At 39.6% G+C, this 19,448-nt stretch overlaps 1 protein-coding gene across 3 annotated transcripts in view; it reads left to right on the forward strand.

The window, feature by feature from the left end:
• The window catches only part of macrod1 (mono-ADP ribosylhydrolase 1), a 102,586-nt gene extending 86,638 nt beyond the window's left edge, over nucleotides 1-15,948 (forward strand). For 2 of the 3 annotated variants that reach the window (XM_079352204.1, XM_079352202.1), the window contains 5 exons: nucleotides 2,254-2,375; nucleotides 6,038-6,068; nucleotides 7,482-7,555; nucleotides 10,891-10,972; nucleotides 15,548-15,948. In XM_079352204.1, coding sequence (XP_079208330.1) covers nucleotides 2,254-2,375; nucleotides 6,038-6,068; nucleotides 7,482-7,555; nucleotides 10,891-10,972; nucleotides 15,548-15,573 — 335 coding nt within the window. In that variant the 3' untranslated portion in view covers nucleotides 15,574-15,948. Of the gene's footprint in view, nucleotides 1-2,253; nucleotides 2,376-6,037; nucleotides 6,069-7,481; nucleotides 7,556-10,890; nucleotides 10,973-12,714; nucleotides 12,757-15,547 lie in introns of all 3 variants that reach the window. The other variant, XM_079352203.1, reaches the window with a different exon arrangement.
• Nucleotides 15,949-19,448: the final 3,500 nt, after the last annotated feature.

The raw sequence follows: 19,448 nt of genomic DNA on the forward strand, positions 1-19,448 counted from the left end.
GGATTTATTCTGTGTGTGTGTGCGTGTGCGTGTGCGCGTATGTGTATGTTGATGCGTCTGTCCAGATAGGCCTCAGTGTTGATATTCACGCTGAGAGCTGCACGCTGAGCCTCATCAGAATGTGTGGCGGCGTAGGCGTGTAGAGGCTGGTTTCACCACATTTCAGCTCCAGCTCTCTGTGATCCACAGTCAGGCTCTATTTATTGTTCCTCTCCCTCCTCTAACTTCAGCACATGAACCCTTCATTCGATCAATTAGACCATTTGAAATGTTCCTTCTCAAAGACCTGACAAGAAACAAAGCAGTCATTAACTTGACAAAGAAAACACACAATGTGAATCAGTCGTGTGTTTCAGCAGCTACATGACAGGAAAACAAAGTTTATTGGTGGAATCAATTTGAAACACCGAGTGATATTGTTGCTGGAAACATGGACACTACTTTTAATTTAAATTTAAAAAGTGTAGTCACAAAGAGATTGTCGATTTATTTAGTCATTTTCTGTTTTTCTGCAGATGATGAAAAGCTGTTCTCACAGCCCAAAGCAGTGTGACAGAAAAGAACATGTAAAATACGAACATATGAATACACCTAGTCCCAAGCTGTTTTTTCAATTGCATATTAGTACTGTCTATTATTCAAACAAAGATTCAAGGCAGTAGTTCAGTTATATGTTAACCTAGCAATTAGCATTTTATTTGTGTACAGATATTTTCATTTTCCTCTCAAAGTTACACACAAACGGAGGCGAAGAAGTAAGCTCATACAGTGGTTACTTAAACAAGCAGCTTGGTCTGAATAGACATTAAAGGCACCATGTTTCCCTTTGCTTACAAATTGTGGTGTATCCTAATAATTTGAAACCATGTCACCTTCATCCTGTGAGTATAAGGTAACCAGGTTATTGAAATACGTGCAGGTATTTGGCCTGTAACACCAAGGAAACCAGCACTTTACATACACATTGTCATGCTTTTAGTTGTCACACTCCCCACCCTAGGTGACAATGGCTGACCTGACAAAATTGAATTAAAAACTCCTGCACACTGTCTAACTTGCAATGAATTAACCAGCAATGTGTCTGCACCAGTCATGTAGTAAAAGAATATTAAATGCCGCCTTTAAACCATTAACAGCAGTGTGTTTGTAGCTCCCCAGGTTAGCTATTAAGTCAACCATTAAACACTTTTTGTCTGCTAAATGTGTGCGATGAGACTGAACGGTTTAGTGAATGCTGAATATATTTTATATGAAACCTGTTTTGAGTCTAACTGCCCACAACTACAGTTTTTTTTCTCAGCTATTCAAATTCAGAGGAATAATGAAGTCCAAATGGGAATTTAAGTCAAAATAATGCAAAACATTACCGTGCGCTAACTGGTCTTTTACTGAACATGCTCACATCCCCGACTGAGTCTGCACAGGCGTCCTCATCTTTAAGAATGAATAAAGTTCATTCATAAGAGAATTTAAAGAGTTTTTGATTCAGACACAAACTCTGTGGAACTGAAATCTGATAAAGAGCAATTAAGTGTAACGAAACAGCTTTTACAAGAAAAAATGCAGATAAACTCACCTTCTGCACAAGTTCACGTGATTTTATATGGATGGCAAAGATGGGAAAGGTTCCTATGGTAACGACTTTCAATCTTCTACATCACATAACACCTTGTTATCAGAGAATGTGTGATGTGAGGGCTGTAATAAATCAAATAAAGCCACAACATTTTGGTTTTATAAAGCTTGTTTGATTTGAGGTGTCCATGTTTGCTTTCAATGTTTCCAGGTTCATTAAATGCCAAAATGTTTCTTTGTTGTAATTAGGCAATATTCAGACTCTTTAAAAACAGAAATGGCATAACCTTGCATATGAAACGACATATGCTGTGAAAATCATTGAAACCTTCAAGTGATGAACAAAGTTGAACATGGTCTTGATTGCTAAATGAAAGGTGTTGTGCATTGGGAAAGGCAGAGTGATAAGATAGGAAAACATTGAGCTATCTTATTTTATTAGATTTTCTTATTTTACGACTTTTTGGTCATCACTTGGGCTACATTGATATGATCTTTTTTGCATTTGCTTAGAAGTATATTAAACACGGCATCAATATGAAAACTGAATAAATGTGGATTTGACTGCTGACATTAAACTGAACTGAATACATTTCTGCTTACATTTCACACTTTCACTTTCTATCTGTCACACTGTTGGGAGAAGTGCTTCATCTTCTCATCTCTCTCTCCCTGCAGATGTGATTCACACAGTGGGGCCGATTGCACAAGGAGGAGTTGGAGGGGTGGAGAAAAAAGCCTTGAGGTCGTGCTACAAAAACAGCCTGACAGCAGCCACCAAAAATGAAGCTCGCTCCGTGGTGAGGATTGAGGGATGAGATGAACGGATGGTTAAAACCAGGACAAACAGGAGACAAGAATAAAGAGATACCAAACCTGTGATTGTTGTAGTAAAAAGAAGAAACAGAGATAGTGTTCAAAACCATGAAGATTTGATTTTTCTAAACTAAATTCAGACTGAGATAGATGGAGAGAGGGAAACAGGAGGGGCAGGTGGGATTGTTGAGTGTAAGAAGTTTAGAGGAATCACAGCAGGTGGGAGGTTTCACTACAGCACAAGGTGTTTAAGTCAGAAAAAAAAACACTAAAGCAACATGAAATGCACCAAGTAGAGTGCAGACCACCTTCAGATGTGATTTGAGGCAGGTGCAGGGAAAGATAAAAGAGGGCAGGGCAGACTTTGTGTAATGTGTAATGTGTGTGTGTGCATGTGCGTGCATAGGAGTAGTGTAATAAACACATCAACAAGCAGTCCCTTTCCAAACAAACAACAGTTAAATCTCACTAAATTCCCCCTGTTTCCCTGTCACTCTATACTTCTTCCCACACTGATTCATACTCATAAGCTAACATCAACCCGTTATCTGCAGAGGGCAGATTTTGCTGAGGGAACATGCTTTGACACATCGGCTGCCTTTCAGTCTGGATGTGGCTACATAATTAAAATGGGGATTCATTTACTCCAGGGTGCCTAACTTTTAATTGATCACATCGTTTTGGGTATAGAAATAATGTGTTGATAATCTGATTCAAAACAAGAAAGAACAACATATATTTGTGTTGTTCATGTGGCTTCAACGTACTAGGAGAGGATTTTGTTCTGCCTAAATGACATGATGGGTAAACCAACAAAGGCCTTTCAGCTTCTTGATGACATCATTGGGTTGTTTAAATCACTGCAGCGGCCATCTTTTAAAAGTCAGTCTTTGGGGCGGGACCCTCTAGTGTTGGAAAATGCTGCCAAAGAGGAATTGCAAAAAAACTGCTGTTGCTCGAGTGTCCACTTGAGGCTGGCTGAGACCAGGAAGTTATATACCGGTACAGTACACGCCCCATCCCAGCAGATACGAACACGTCTACAGCCTGTTACGAGAAAACAACTTTGGTCTGATTAGTTAATGTCTTCATTGACACATTTAACAGGGGTTAATTACAGGGGTAACTTACGAGTTGTGCGTATATTCAAGCTGTTTGATAGACCAGCACAATATAGCGGATTATCAAGGCGCTGAACATCCAACTCAGCTCCAGCTTTTCGCCCGTTGTTAGGTTGACTGAAAGTTAGAGTAGATTGAGACAGCCTTTCCAGCATGGGCACCGCCACCGACAGGCTTCCAAAGCCCTCTGCAGTAGCAGATGGCTGACCTCAGACTTCGTCCATGAATATTTACAGTATACAGTGGGAACTGTTAACAAAGGATGTTTCTGCAGCTTGCAGTTAGTCTCCTTGTCAGATACGTACCCCATCTTTGTTCGATGGGTCTTGTTTGCTTTTGTAGCTCATAATAAGGCATTTATAGTATTTCAGTCTGTTTCATAACCAGCTAAAAAGCCTTACAGGAGCTTGGTACCATAATACATCACTCTATGTACATACCTTTTCTATGATGACATAATGTATTTATTCGTTTGTTATTAGAGTATACACTTGAGTAATTGTCTTTTTTGGTAGAGCCCAAAATCCCAAATTTAATGCTCTCTAATTGTGTCATTCTTGATACAAACTGGACTTCTCCTCAACACAACCTTACTTCACCCAGGGAACTTTTTTTTTTTTTTTTTTAACATGAAGTCCCTTGAGCTAGACGTTTGAAGTGCACTTTCACTGACTTCTATGTTTCCCTTTCAGCTTGAGGAACTTGTGAGTCATGTCTGCTCTCACCCTGAGTTGCCAGCTCCACAATCTGGTCAAACGTACAGATCTGGAGTTTCAGAAAGCATCCAAGCATCTGCTCGTACGGCAGCATTTGACAGCAGGTTGAGGATCTGCCAGATTGGATTTACTTTGAAGTTTCCTGGCTGCTTCTCTCAGCTTAGAAGCAGTGGTGGAGCATGAACCTGCCTGACATGTATCTCAATTATATAAAATGAAATCACTCTCCTTTTATATATTAAGAAACTTTCAATTTGTTTATGGTTAACACTTTCAGCATGTGTTGACAATTAGGGATCACTTCAATATTAATCAGCTTTAAAAAAAATTATGAGCATGTTTTGAATGATCTGCTCTGTCACATGGTGATGCACAGGAGGGGATGGATGCAATTGAATGTTACTGTTTGTAATTTATGTTATCAACAGAAGCCGTATTCATTAACATACTCAATTACTCACATGCTCATGTGTACAGAAAAAAAGTTACTGGTCTTTGTAATCGTTTCCGCTCTTCATTCTGATTACAATGAGCAACCTAATGATTCAGTTTTCGTATATCAGACAATGAGAAAGGATCCGCGGCTCCTTGTGGTGTAAGCTACAGTTACCGCTCTGTGTGCTGTGTTGTGTGTGTGCAGATTTGGAACAGTAAGGATAAATGAAACTTTAGTTCTCTTGAATCAGCTGATTCTGAAAGCTGCAGCATCATTAAGGCTTGATCAGAATTGAAATTGATTGAAGTAGAAGTCTTTAGTGTCCAGCATTAAGGAAAACACTAAAGTGTTGTCAATCAATAAAGAGACATGTGGGGACTGGAGTTGTTTTGTACTTTTCTGCTTTTATCATATAGCAAAGGATAGAGGAGACAGGAAACGTGTGTAAGAATGAGAAACACACATTTCCCCCAACAGGATGAGAAAACAAAATGAGATTCAAACCATGGGATGTTGTGTTTCATGGTCTAAATCTTCCGCCCTCAGAGAGTCTTTTCAGGACATAAAAAACAATCCTTTACAAGCATTCAACTGCTGCAACACAGGAGGCTTTTAAAGTAAAATAGCCACAGTGAGCTGTTCGATAAAGAGCTGCAGGTGAAGGCTTTTACTACAATAACGCCTTTTACAAATCTGTCCTGTTGTGAAGACCTGATCACAGCTCTGCCCTACATGATGGGAAAAAGACGATTATTCTCTGAAATACCGCAGCTCTTTACTTTAGTGCGGTGCTAAACACAACTCTGGGACCTGTGTTGTTTAACCATTCCTGCTGTTACCGAAAGAAACCATCAACGTCATCCAATTGAACATGACAGAGATGTTTTTTTTAGACCTTCTTTTGCAATAACTTGCAACTTTAAGTGATATTTTCCTCTGTGGTTCACATCATTGCTTTAATGCCTAGTTAGTGCCAAACCTTCCTTTTTTCCTCCAAACATCCGTTACAAGGAAAGAGCGACAGTTTGGTCTATAAATAGATGTAAGCCAAAGAAAGATGGAGGCTGCCATTAAACACAATCAGGAGAAAGACTTTATGGAGCTCCAGCAGTGAGTGGGTTTACTGTGCACCGTGTGTCTGTGTGTGTGTGTGTGTGCGTGTGTGTGTGTGTGTGTGTGTGTGTGTGTGTGTGTGTGTGTGTGTGTGTGTGTGTGTGTGTGTGTGTGTGTGTGTGTGTGTGTGTGTGTGTGTGTGTGTGTGTGTGTGTGTGTGTGTGTGTGTGTGTGTGTGTGTGTGTGTGTGAAATAACAGCTGGTTGTTATGTGATCAGCAACAAACTGTAACCACTTTGTCTGTCATCTTTCCTCTGTAGGCTTTCCCTTGCATCTCCACTGGAATCTACGGTCAGTGTGTGTTACGTTCATGTTGTACGGCTCTTTGTAAAACTACAACTGTCAAATCTATGACCTTTACACTTGTTAAGTATTTCTTGTTTTTTTCAATGTGTTTATGTTACTTGAGACTTTAAATTCCTGTAGTTTTTTTCCTTTTGAGTACGAGAAAAAAACGTTTTCTTTTTTTACAAAACAACAAATCTGAGTCTAACAGATTAAACACTCTGAACATTGGCTGGGTTTTCCATTCTGTGCTTGTTTTCATTATCAGACTTTGTCTGTTTAACCAGAGTGTCACATTATCTGCTGCAACTCAGAGGTGGTTCTCAGATTGAGGCCTTGGATTAAGACCAGCAGATTAAAGTAGATTAGGCCAGAGATTGTGTCAGATTGACTATAATCCCCCTTCACACTGGTAAGGGAGAGAGTTGAGGATAGTGCTTACACACTCCCTGGGGGGGGGTGTAAGGGCAGCTTGTTGACACTTCTCAGCTTTCCTAGAAAGAGGAAGAGGACACGGCTCAGATTGACCATGTGTGAAATCTTCTTCTACAGTACGATAACCTTTTTTCAATTCTCACAAATGTATTTTTTTCAAGACTTGAAGTTGGAGAATGAACGTCATAATTGGTTGACAGCTTTTAAATCATCCACTTACTGTACCACACCAAAAAAATAGATGTTTGTCTCCAATGAGCAACACTTTTTTTCTCCTCCATCATGAACATACAGTACAGGTAGATGTCAGTCCAGATGTGAAACCTCCACAGTCTTCATATATATATATATATATATATATATATATGTGTGTGTGTGTGTGTGTGTGTGTGTGTGTATATATATATATGTGTGTGTATATATATATATATATATATAGTGTGATTACAATGTATACTCGCAGTAAACCTCTTCCTGTGTGAATATTGCATGTGTCTTTTTTACTGCTTAAATAAATCTATTTTCAGTGCTAATTTGTCCCCACATGTTTTCCCCCGTGTTGCAGCCTCTCTCCTGATGTATGGAATAATTACTGTATAATCACACAGTATGTGTTTGTTTGGGCTTAGCAGTTTGGCCAGATGATGCATTTTTTTACTGCCTGTGTGTTGAGTTTCCAGCAGTGGGGATAATTTCCCAGTTCTGAAAGGTCTCGGTTGCCGGATGAATATGGAAGAGATTGTGTAGTCCTCCTCCATCTGTCTCCTAGCTTGTTGTTACCAACAAGTGTGTTGTGTCTGCACCACTTCAGAGTATGCAAGTCAGGTGGAAAGGAAAGTGAGAAAACACAGAACATGATAAGAAGAACAGATACCTGTTAGTGCAGTTAGTGCAAGGTAACTAATGCAAACACACTGCACCTGTTTCTAACAATTATCTTTATATTTTCTACATTGTGTGTATGTGGTGTGTGTGCTAATGTAGGATATCCACCTGAGGAGGCTGTGCACGAGGCATTGGCAACTGTGAGGGAGTATCTGGATGAACATCATGACAAGGTGGGTATGCATACATGTTCACGTGTGTGTGTGTGTGTGTGTGTGTGTATGCTGTGTGCATGATTGGCAATTTTCCACTTCCATTTCCTCTAGGTATCATTCTTTTCACAGCTGTTGTTTTTGTTTTCTGATGGGAGAGAGGAGAAGGGTGTATTGAGAAAACACACACATACAGGCACACTCAGGGACACATACACATTCATTTAAGCACAAACACTCCTGGGTTCAGGCTCTCTTGCTCATGGCCAAGTCTGTGTTTTAATTGGCTCCTTACGGGACGAAATCCAACTTACACAAACACACACACACACACACACACGCACAAACAACACGCTCTCTCTCTCTCTCTCTCTCTCTCTCTCTCTCTCTCTCTCTCTCTCTCTCTCTCTCTCTCTATGGAGAAACAGCAAGCTGAGAAAAGACAAAGTGATGGAATAGATGACTGGAGGGGAGGGGGGGGGGGGGCTGTGTGGAACAAAGAGGAAACTTTCCAATCAGTGGTTTACATGCTCTAAACTCTCCTCCTCTCTTCCTCCTTTACTTTCCTGGTCTCCTCCCACTCCTCTTTTCAATCTATCTCTCTCTCTAAGCAGCATGCTGTATCACCTCCCAGTGAGGTTGTTGATGATGTTATTGTTAGCGCTTTAGTCTCCCGGCTCTCTGCGGCAATACCAGCCGACTTATGCCATCAGCCTGAGACGAGCTTGACAAACAAGCGTTAAACTTCTCGCGTCTCACCGTTGAGGCCGACAGTCAACAAAACATAAACGGCATAAAATAAGACCAGAGAGCAAAATCAACAAAACTCCTGTTTACACTGCCCATAAATAGTTCCACTGTGTGTTTGTTTAAGGGGATGAAAAAAGGTTTTATTGTGAACAAATAAGACTGCAGGACAGAGTTTATTTACATACATATAAAGTGAGACTGTTCACCAGAGGAAATTGAGTTCAATCTTTAATTGAGCCCCTTCCCGTTATGCGTTTTTTACAGTTTGTTTTGTTGGGCTTATACTGGCTTGAAGAGCTGTAATGTAGGAAATGAAATTGAAAATTACAGATGCAGTGGGAGACAAAATGGACTCCAGTCACAGGGCAGTGTGCCAGAACTGAAGTGTAATAACAAAATATAAATCTTTTATTCCTGAATCACCCCATTTGTAATAATGTAGCGCATAACTTTTATAATTCTTATATTCAGCCAATCATATTGACTGTAAGATTCCCAGAAAGTTTTTAAAAAACTAATGCATGACATTTGACAAAACAGCCTGTCTCACAATGTACAGTAAGGAGCTGTAAATATATGATCTTCACTGTCCCATGTTCTTGTACACCAACTTTAAATACAAGGACAAAACTCCAGTCAGTTAGATAGAAAGCTTATTGGAGATCTTAAGAAAAGGCAAACTTTCCTTCTTGGTAGGATTGTGGAAAAGTTATCAAACTGAAATTTTATGCCAGAAAAAGTTAGCAGCGGCCGTGGGCTGAACATCAACTTGATTAAAGCAGGGGGGAAAATGAAGACCAATGACTACCAGGCAAAGACAGGTTGACTTCCAACATGTGGTGAATGTATATTTTGTTATAGAGTACAGAACATCATTGAAGCCTATTTTTGGTTTAAAACAAAATATATAATGATCATTATGATTGTGGTTTAAACCAAAGAGCCATCGGTGCTAATCCTTCTAGCTCACTTTAGTGGATAAACATACTGATTCAAAAACAGGCAATCGGCTTCATAAACTTGAGATCTGTCTGCTTCTAATAAAATGCTTTCTAAAGTGAAGCTATGAAATGGACCCAGATTGTTTGCATACATGCTGTAGGACTTAATGTACGTTCTGTTTACTAGTTAAAGTGTATTCTCTATCACAGATCAGTTAGCTGGAATCTGTGCTTTTCAGCAGACTGTCAGTTTCAAGAAAGCCCATTTCAGTCTTTGTTGTTATTGTCAGCTTTGGCATCTCCAGGGTCCATTTTGAAACAGCATCAAAATCAGCTCCCCAATGCTACTGATTTCTGGAGGCCATTTTACGTCTCTCCTCACAAGCATTCACTTTAATTTGAATGCATGAGCCTGCAAAATGGCGCAAGTGGATGCAACTGTGGAGGTTTGTGATTTTAGAACCTTGGCCCAGGGGATGTAGTTACTTACCATATATTTCCATATCTTCCCTTTTTGCCTCCATGCATTCAAACAGTGGCAAGTGATGGTAATTGTGCAACAAGCTGGTAGTGAAAAAAAAAACGGACTGCGGGCTAACAGGCTGCAGAAATGTCTGTATTTGAAAGCAATGAGACTTAAACTCCCACACCAAGCACAGAGTGATAGAAACAGCCTGGCTTTAAATTTGTACTGCCTCCAAAATACAAGACTCCAAACCTTTGTGGAGACATGCTGGAATAATGTTTGTCAGAGTCTGAGAGATAAAGCACACAGTGGCGCTTAAATCCTTTAGAGCATTTTTACTGTAGCTACAGTAGTTTTAATCATTTGGCTACATGTCGTACAGCTACTGTGTGACTGTCAGACTATTATGGAGTGGTGAAGAAGGATCTAAAGACACCAAGTCAGAGCAGAGAGGACATAGCTGTAGTAAAATAGCTGAACTTACAGGACAAATATCATATTAATGCAAATCTATTATGTTTATAGCTCGCTATGCTGTGTGTGTGTGTGTGTGTGTGTGTGTGTGTGTGTGTGTGTAGGTGTGTGTGTGTGTGTGGTGTGTAGGTGTGTGTGTGTGTAGGTGTGTGTAGGTGTGTGTGTAGGTGTGTAGGTGTGTGTGTGTAGGTGTGTGTAGGAGCGGGGCACTGAGGGCCGAGTCTAGTTCCAATGCAAAAACACACAAATTGAGTGTAACACTGAGGGGATGCAAATCATAAAAAAGGGACTCTCTCTCTTACACACAAACACACACACAAACACACACACACACACACAAACACACACACACACACACACACATCACGTCTTTAGACACAAACTCAAGGATACAATACAAAAGGACTCACTGCACAGAAATCCGTCTTTTAAACCCCCCTCTCTCCTTCTCTCTCTTTCACACACACACACACACACACACACACGCTGTCTCTCTTTATACTTTGGCAGCACTCTGTGACGCCTCACAGTGTAATAAGCCTTGTGTTGTGGCATGATCATAATAGGGCGCTAATAGGGAAGTAATGGACTGATGCATTTGCTGCATTCTCCTGATATCACTGCTGCACAATGTCACACACTGCTACTTTGTTCCCCTCCTGCTATTGATGAATACACAGTTATTGCATATGCTTGTAATAAAAGGCTGTTTTCGTGTGTGTCAGCTGGACAGAGTCATCTTTTGTGTGTTCTTGCCGACGGATAAGGAGCTGTATCTGCAGAATCTCCCGCTCTACTTCCCTGCTGGTGAGTTGTCGCTTTGTCACAAACGCACGCGCACACTCACACACACACACACACACACACACACACACACTCTCTCTCTCTTAAATTCACTCACATATTTTACAAACACACACATGTCTAAATACAGTGATGACAATTCAGTTCAGGTCAAATTAACTCGACACACACAAACAGACACTGTGATAAATACTTAGCATTATATGATGTGTGCGTTTTGCACATGCAGTACATTCACACACACACACACACACTCACACACACACACACACACACACACACACACACACACTTAATTAGGTTTTATATCATTAAATAAACATTATCTTTGCTCAACAACGTACATGCATGTATGCAGAGTCTTGTTTAACATGCACAGGGTCCAAACAGATACATGTCTCATCAGATGATTCTCATGCCAAACACACAAACCCAGACCGAACATAGGTTCACACGTACTGTGTGTACAGTACATGTCACCTGTAATGTGATTATTGCTGTGGCCTTTTCAGCTGATTGTCTGAATAGATTGCCCTGTTGTCCTTTCATTTGTAAATATGTTGGTTTTAATCATTTAGTCACATAGATCTATTTGGATTTAAATTCCCATGATTGATTAAAGCTGTATTTGTGTCTGACATTTATTTTGGTGAGTTAAGACACTGCGTTAAATATCAGAGTTCTTGTTGGATGCACATGCGATATGATAACGACAGTCTGGTTTCATTTCAGTAAGTGAGAACATGTTTTTTTATGTTGAGCAACTAAAAATTTGATTGGATAAGTTTTTATTCAAATGTGTTTATTGGAACTGCTTTATTCACATACATGTGCAATTGAATAGTGGAAGAAGACAATCCACACAAGCTTGAGGGGCACATGCAGGATTTTAAACGTCAGAATCATGCGGTTTGATCCAAACATTTGAGGTTCATCAAAATAAAAAAAGACTCAAAGGAGATGTGTTATTTCAATTTAAAGTGCACACGTTACACTCCTATTCCTGAGACACTCATCACTTCTGTTTTGTGATGTACCTGATTTATAAATGCAGGCTAAGGAATCAATTCACACATGTAAATTTGGCTCTCACCTTTGAGGTGTGTTCCATTTAACTATTGGATTTTATCAGTACAGTTCCACACAGTAGGTGACTGTGTGTAACTGTATGTGTGTGCGTGTGAAGACAAGACAAGGTGTGCTCAGTCATAAGCCAAGTTTCCTTCACGTGAATCTATATTTATAAAAAGAAAAAAAAGATGAACACCAGAAGAAATGTGCAAACCAACAACTGAGGCTGACATTCCCTGAGGACCGAGTTTATCCAAACAATCACATTTATCATTTTTCTGTCTGTGCCATCCAACAAATACAGTTAACACCAATGAAACGCACATTTTGAAAAAAATCCCATGCAAACAGCAGCTTTCTAAAATGTTTTGTTCTGTCTCCTCATCAGTCTCAGAAGAACTGATATCATGTCACTTCAGTGAATGTTGAAGTTATAAACTTCATGTCCTTCGTGATTAACTTGCTCATATTTTTTTTTATCTTACTTTGTTCCATGATTCAGACTACGGTCATTTTTTTAGGTTGTGAAATGTACTTTTTAAGAGTCCATTTAAAATGTTAAACTAAAAAATCCTCTGTGTGTTTGTGAGAGTGTGTGTGACGCAGTGTTGGCCAGATGACATGTGAGGTCATTTCTTAGTCAGTCATGTGTTTGGCCTTGTGTTTTTTTTTAGCCTGAACACAGACTGCAGCTTATTGCTCAGGTAACCAGCATGGTGAGTAAGTGTTCTCTGCATCATCAACAGGAGCAAATAAACATTTAGTAACGAGGGACAATGTAAACCACTGAGTAACATAAAGAGGACGTGTTCATTGATGGACACCCTGACAACTCCACCAAAAAACATCATTCATAGTCTGGGAATAATTACTGTATTTTCACCTGTGTTTAATGAAACTTGCTTTATGTCCTTTTTGCATTTCTTGATATAAGTTATGGAAATTGCTGGCCCCAAGCTAGCTAGCTAACTGTCACTGAGAAAGCAGATGTAAAGCTTTATTTGTCTGTTTTGAAGGTGACAAGTGTCCTGTTTAAAAGAAATAGAAATTAAGCCCAATGGTTTTCCTCTTAATTTACCAGTCCTGTCTCCCCTGCTTTTCAAAATGCACAGTACATAAAGGGTCTTTTGAGACATCATTGCAGATTGATCTCACGGTTAAATTAAGTTTAGTAAATACGTAAATTTTATGTTGGCTCAAGCTGTGACATGATGACTTCACCCATTTGTTTTGATTGCACTGGTGATTGATAGTGTTGTAAAGCCCAGCAGTCTGGGCTCCTAAGCATGATCATTCATTCACTCAATTATTCAAATTAAGCATTGGTATTACAACTGCAGACTTAACCTCTAATGTGCTGCTTTACCACGGCTATAAATCAAACTCACCTCTCCTTTTTTCTGTGTTAGAAAACCAAACATTTCATAAACTTTTCTTTTTTATATGATTTGGCACACAGCTGCTGCCAAAGCTGAACGTAACCAGCAACAGAATCCTACATATTTTCTGCTCAGGGCTGAAGTGTCCTTTCCTTCATAAAATCGTTCCTTTTTTACCTGACTTTTTCAAAGTGAATGCATTATATCTTAATGCACAATAAGATATGTGTAAAGAAACAATTGTGGAACTGAATCATTGTCCAATCATCAGTCATTATCTTTTTTTTTTTTTATCTCATCAGAATAAAAAAGCTTTTCTCTTTCAAGAGTTTTGTTTTTGTTACGGAACAAAAGGTACTTCATAAACACCCAAAATTAATCACAACAAACTTTCACACACTGTAATCAAAACACAAACTTAGCAGATAGACGTCAAAAGTCGCAGTGAAGTGAGGTTGAAACTGAAAGCAGAGCAGGGAGTGTTGTTTTAATTTCAAATGAGGACACATTTCATCGGCTCCGGTAAGTCAAGTCAAAAAACTGAGAAATACCCGTGCAGGGAAATATATATGAGTCTGTACAGAAGTAAAAGGCAACTTAACTGTTTAAAAGCAATATAGATACATGTACAGTTTGCATGACATTTATCAAGTCAGTGTTCACAAGGAAAGGAATAATTCTCTTCATCACATCAAACTAAAAATAAACGTTTGAAGTGAGAATTTCAGTGTTTTTCTTGTGGCAGACAGGAGCTGAAGAGGAGCAAGAGAGCAAAGAGGGGAAGTCGATTAAAAATAAGAGCAGAATCCAATCAACTTAGCAGCCAAATCTCTCATATAAGCTTTAAACTTAGACAGTGGGTTAAGAGTCTTAATATTTTTTTATCTTTTTGCGGACAGATCCAACCATAAAGTGTCCGATACCAGGAAGGATTTCTCTCTCATTTCAATTCTAGCCTCAGGGAAGATCAATTGCTAAAAAATAATGGGTTCTCATGGCCTTTGTATTCTCTACTTTATTAAAATGCAGAGTTTGATAAAGAGTGTTTTTTAAGAGAAAAATGTAACAACCACTAAGCAGAAGTGCCCACCTAACACTAACACATAACGTGCATGAAGTATGAGCTTGAATGATAAGGCTCTATTTTTTGGATTTTGTCAACAAACCCATGAACATGAGTAGCAACGACGACGTCAATTGATGTCCACAACTATAAAAACACATAACTGATCCACATCACCACATTACGTGACATGTTCCTCCGTGAACATTATTTAACTTTAATGTGGGGGCAGCAGATAGTCCACCTTCTGGTCTGCTGGTGGTAACACTCACTCATATGTAGTGTGTTGTAATGCGCCTCTGAAAACACAATGTTTCTCAAAATAACAGTTTTATCAAATTAATTTGAACTTTTAAAAACTGTATCTTTATATATGGAATCATTGTAAAGACATCTGTCCTCTGTAAGCTCAGAGCTGAGTGCCATTGCAGATGGTCTGTAACATAGTTAGTTCAGGTCTTGTCTTTAATGTTCTCAACACAAAGGAGATGATGGTCAAACAGCCTTATTGTTAACTGTACAGCGTCCTTTCAGTGTGAGGACAAGAGATCATTTACAGCATCATCTTCAATCAGAACTTTCAAATCTTCTCACTCAGATCAGTTGACATAAAAGGATGTTTTTCTCAAAGCACAGGTGTGTCCCTTTAAAAAAACACTGTGCTAGCTGTTGGGTCTTTGTCCTCTAATGGATGTGTGGCAGATGTCCTAGCAGCAGTGAGTGAGCTGTGGTGGTGTTTGGCTGGTTGATGTTCCAGAACTGTCTTAGTGTGTGACAGAGCTACTGCAGGCAGGCCTCCAACTCTCCACTGTAAACCATATGTGTCTCCAAACACCTGGCACCTCCCACAATGACTCTCTGTATGTGTATGTGTGTGTGTTTGCATGTTTTTTTGAGTGTGTCTTTAGCCATGTCGGATTGAGAGTGACTCATCCTCTGTAACAGATTCCTTTGAAGCAACTCGGTGGTCCGAAGGCTATTAACTGCTGAATGACCAAGGTAAAGACACTGAGTCTCTTCCCTTGTCCTAAAAAGTTTATTTTTTTCTCTTTCATTTCCCGACAGAGGCCACGGTGAAGAGTAAACTGTGAGAGGGGATTTGTCAGGTCTGGTTGCTGTGGATACCGCTGCTATGCTCAACATCCAGATCCTCCTGCTCGCTTTGCCTCACATACCAAGAACGTCTTCAGCAGGACGATGACTACTAAATGGATGATTTCTTCTTTAGTGCACAGTGGCTTTTCTGCAGATCACTTTGTCTGTGTTTCTTACTAATGATTTAGATAACGAGAGACGTGTAAAGGTTGGAGTTAATATGGATACATTGACCTTCAGCTGCACTCTAATTTGACCTTTATTGTCTGAGATCAGTCGTAGCTTTGCATCAAGCTTTTACAATATTAGGATTCTAGTGTGTGTTCATGTGTGTGAGACAATGACAAAAGCTCATTAAAACCTTCACACAGGCTCCTGGTGGGTATGAATTGATTATTTCTCGGGATGTGATACAAGTCAGTGAGCTGAGGCATCACAAGGGAAACATTTACATGAATATTTTGCTTTAGTTTTCCTTGAGCCTGTGTTTGACAGAGACAAAAAAAAAAACACTTTTTAAATCCGTAAACATTTATAGACGGTGATGTACCCTTATACTGAGGTGGTTATTATTGAAAACTATCTGATTCTCACAATTGAAGATCCATTGGATAACAATATAAACATAAATAATTATAAGTATGTTAATTTTATGTTCTTGTATAACATTTACACAACAGGCAACGTCATGACTAGGCATGAAAAGATTAATCGCGATAAATTGATTCAAAGGTGTCAATTTTCACATCGTTACTTTGAAAAATGAATCAGAATAATATCGTGAGCGTCAGCAGCTGTAGAGCCGAGGCGGTTGGCTGCTGCAGAACAAGATTTTGAAATTTGTTGACTCGCCACTGTCTTTTCAGTCGGAGGTGTGGGAAGCATTTTGGCTTCCCCCCAGACAGAAAATGAAAGAGGTTAACAAGATAACAGACAAGACTAAAACTGTGTGAAAATATTGAAGGAAACGACATAGCACAACCAACATGATGCAGCATTTAATCAACACCAAAATGAGAAGCTCCAGTTACCTCCCCTTGATGCAAGAAAAAAAAAAAGTTCAAAGGCTGAATCACGCTGACAAGCAGGTTCGCAGCCTCTAAAGGAATCTCTTTCAGTCATGATTTGCCTCGAGCACGATTCTGTCATAAATTGCGACAGAATCGTGCTGTGAGTTTAGTGAATCGGTGTGTAATGGGATCTCTCTCTGAAGCTCCTTGAGTCTGAGGTGAGCTAATTCTCGAGTCCACTTTATTTATATAACAGATTTACAACAGCCAAGATGGACCAAAGTGCTGTACATTAAGTTTAGGGAAACACATTTTATCCAAACATCATAAAGAAACGTAACGTTCTGAAGGTTCATTACGTGCAACAATTTTTACACTTTTTGTTGCCTCATTTTTTACATTTGTTCTTTATAAGTTATTGACTTTGGTACTTCATATTCTTCTTCACCGAAGTATTAAATGAAGAGTAGTTTATTTAGTATCACATGGTAATGTTAATATGTGTAATTAAGTGAAGGACTGTAATGCTTCTAGTGCCAAAATATCACTTTACTGTTTTTTCTTTCGTTTCCCTTTTTTTGGACGACCTCAGCACCTGTTCATTTTTCAACTGCAATCATCAACCCCCCCATTATTCTCTTTTATTTTCTTTTGTTTCCATGCTGTCCAAATCCCATCTACCCAGGCTGCCTGTTGGCCTGTCAGATCCCACCATATGTGTATTTATGCAAGCACCATCGTCCTATTCCCTGCAGCGCATTTGCATGAGTTTTTAATTGTTTGTTGCAGGATGTAAGAGTCACGTGTCGGAGGGACCCGGGCGGTATTTGTGTGAAGTGAATTGAGTGTTTAGCAAGACTCCGTCCCACCCCCAGACTCTCATCTGCCAACAAACATCTTTATTGATTCCAAACAATATGTCACAGAGGCACAGAGACACGGGGAGGAGGAGGTGGGACAAAGGAAGGAGAGGCATGAGGGGGAAAAATAAACTACAAAGAATATCAACAGGAAATTGGGGAAAATACGCCTTTTTGTCTTAAGGCTTCATCTGTCGCAAAGGGGTTTGTCTTTTCCTCCTCTGAACCCTTTGATTCCCTCCCTGTCTGGGTCTTCCTCCTCCTCTGCCTCTAAATTTCGTGCTGTTTTACTCTACAGGATGGTGGAAAAAAATAAACAGATGGAGGAGGGAGGGATAAAGGGATGGCAGAGGAAGGATGTAGGAGTTCATACTGAGAGAGGGGGAGGAGAAAAGGTGGGGACGAGAGGATGCAGAGCCGGCGGGAGAATGGAGAGATGGTGGTAAAAAAGGGATGAAGGGCCTGATGAACTCATCTAAAGGCGCTCAGGGTTTTTTTTTAATAAGCAGCAGACTGTGAAGCAACTTGGACCAGTCACTCTGAGTAATGAGAGAGAGAGAGAGAGAGAGAGACATAGGATGAGAGGACGAAAAGACAACGAGACTCATTATCTTCCAACCAGTTTTCATCACTGTCCTGTCAGTAGTATCTCTCTCTCTTTTCTCTCTCTCTCAGTCCCCGATTCTTTTTGAGATGACAGATGAAGACCAATTACGCTAGCCGTTTCGTTAACTTGAGGGGTGATTCCTTGCCATCTTCCAGAACACACACTGATAATCCTGTTGGCCCTGGAAATGACTCGCTGAACACACCTCTAAGTGTGCGCAGCCTTAATCTCTTCAATACTTTGTGAGGGAAGAGTGTGTGTGTGTGTGTGTGTGTTAAAAAATGTCCATACACTCTCCAATGTTTGATGAAGAATTATTATTATTTGACTGCTGGTGCTGACTTGGTTCCTTGCAGTCTAATAGCTTTGAGCCTTGTCAACATTTTTTTTGACTCTTAAACATATTTGTTGTTGTTCTGTGTGAGTTTCCTCCAGCAGAAAGACAGAAACTAAACTTCACATTGCTAGTTTGGTCCTTTCCTTTATTACTCTGCATTGCATTGTTCTAACCTAAGTGGCTTTTGCTCAACCTGTCTTTCTCGGTGGGTGCACTGTTTCTGGTTTGCAGAATTTCTTCATATATGGAATAATGGGAAAATCAGTGCTTTTGCAATTTTGCTTGAAGCTATTTTCCTTATTGCAGCGAGAACTATATATATGGTTGTCATCATACTGTGTTTCAGCTGTTCGTTGTGCTGTTGCTGGCTCTGGCAGTTCAGTTTACTGCAGTGTGACAGGCTCACTTAGTTGTGTGCACGGTGTTTCGAGTTTCTACATAAGTTCCCAGAAACCTGTGTGACAATCTTTTTGAGTCGGTGGAGATTCACAAATAAAGTACTTGCTTTAGTTGGAAGTGGGAAGACACTTGCTGTCACTGAACATCCGTGATAAACTGACACAGGTGATTATTACTGACTTCATTGTTCTCTTTAATTGCTGCTTCTTTTGGCTTGTATTTATGGCTTGTATTTATCTGCATCAACACCTCAGTTCAGTGCAACAAATAGTTACCATGACATGCAGGCTAATTCAGCTTACAATCCCATCTTTTAGCTTGTTGCATTTCAAAGTTTTTCTTTAAAAAGAAAAAACTGTGTGAGTGTCTGTTATATAAGACTTTGTGCTCAAAGGGTTGATTTTTGAATTTGCTCTCCTCAGCACGGTATGGATGGTATATTCTGTGAAATGTTCTGACTTTTAAATATGAGTTTCACCTGTAACTGTAGGATGGGAAAATACACTTAAACATTAAGTTATAACATATTATAACACTGTGTGCAGAAGACTTCCATAGGATATGTGTAGCATTTTGCTACTTCGTTTTGAGGATCTAATACCCTACAGACAATTCTCACTTCTTGAGCGAGGTAAAATACTGCCTTAGCGGTAGAGTA

This window comes from Symphodus melops, assembly GCF_947650265.1.
Source record: "Symphodus melops genome assembly, chromosome: 9".
In the NCBI taxonomy this organism is placed as follows: domain Eukaryota; kingdom Metazoa; phylum Chordata; class Actinopteri; order Labriformes; family Labridae; genus Symphodus; species Symphodus melops.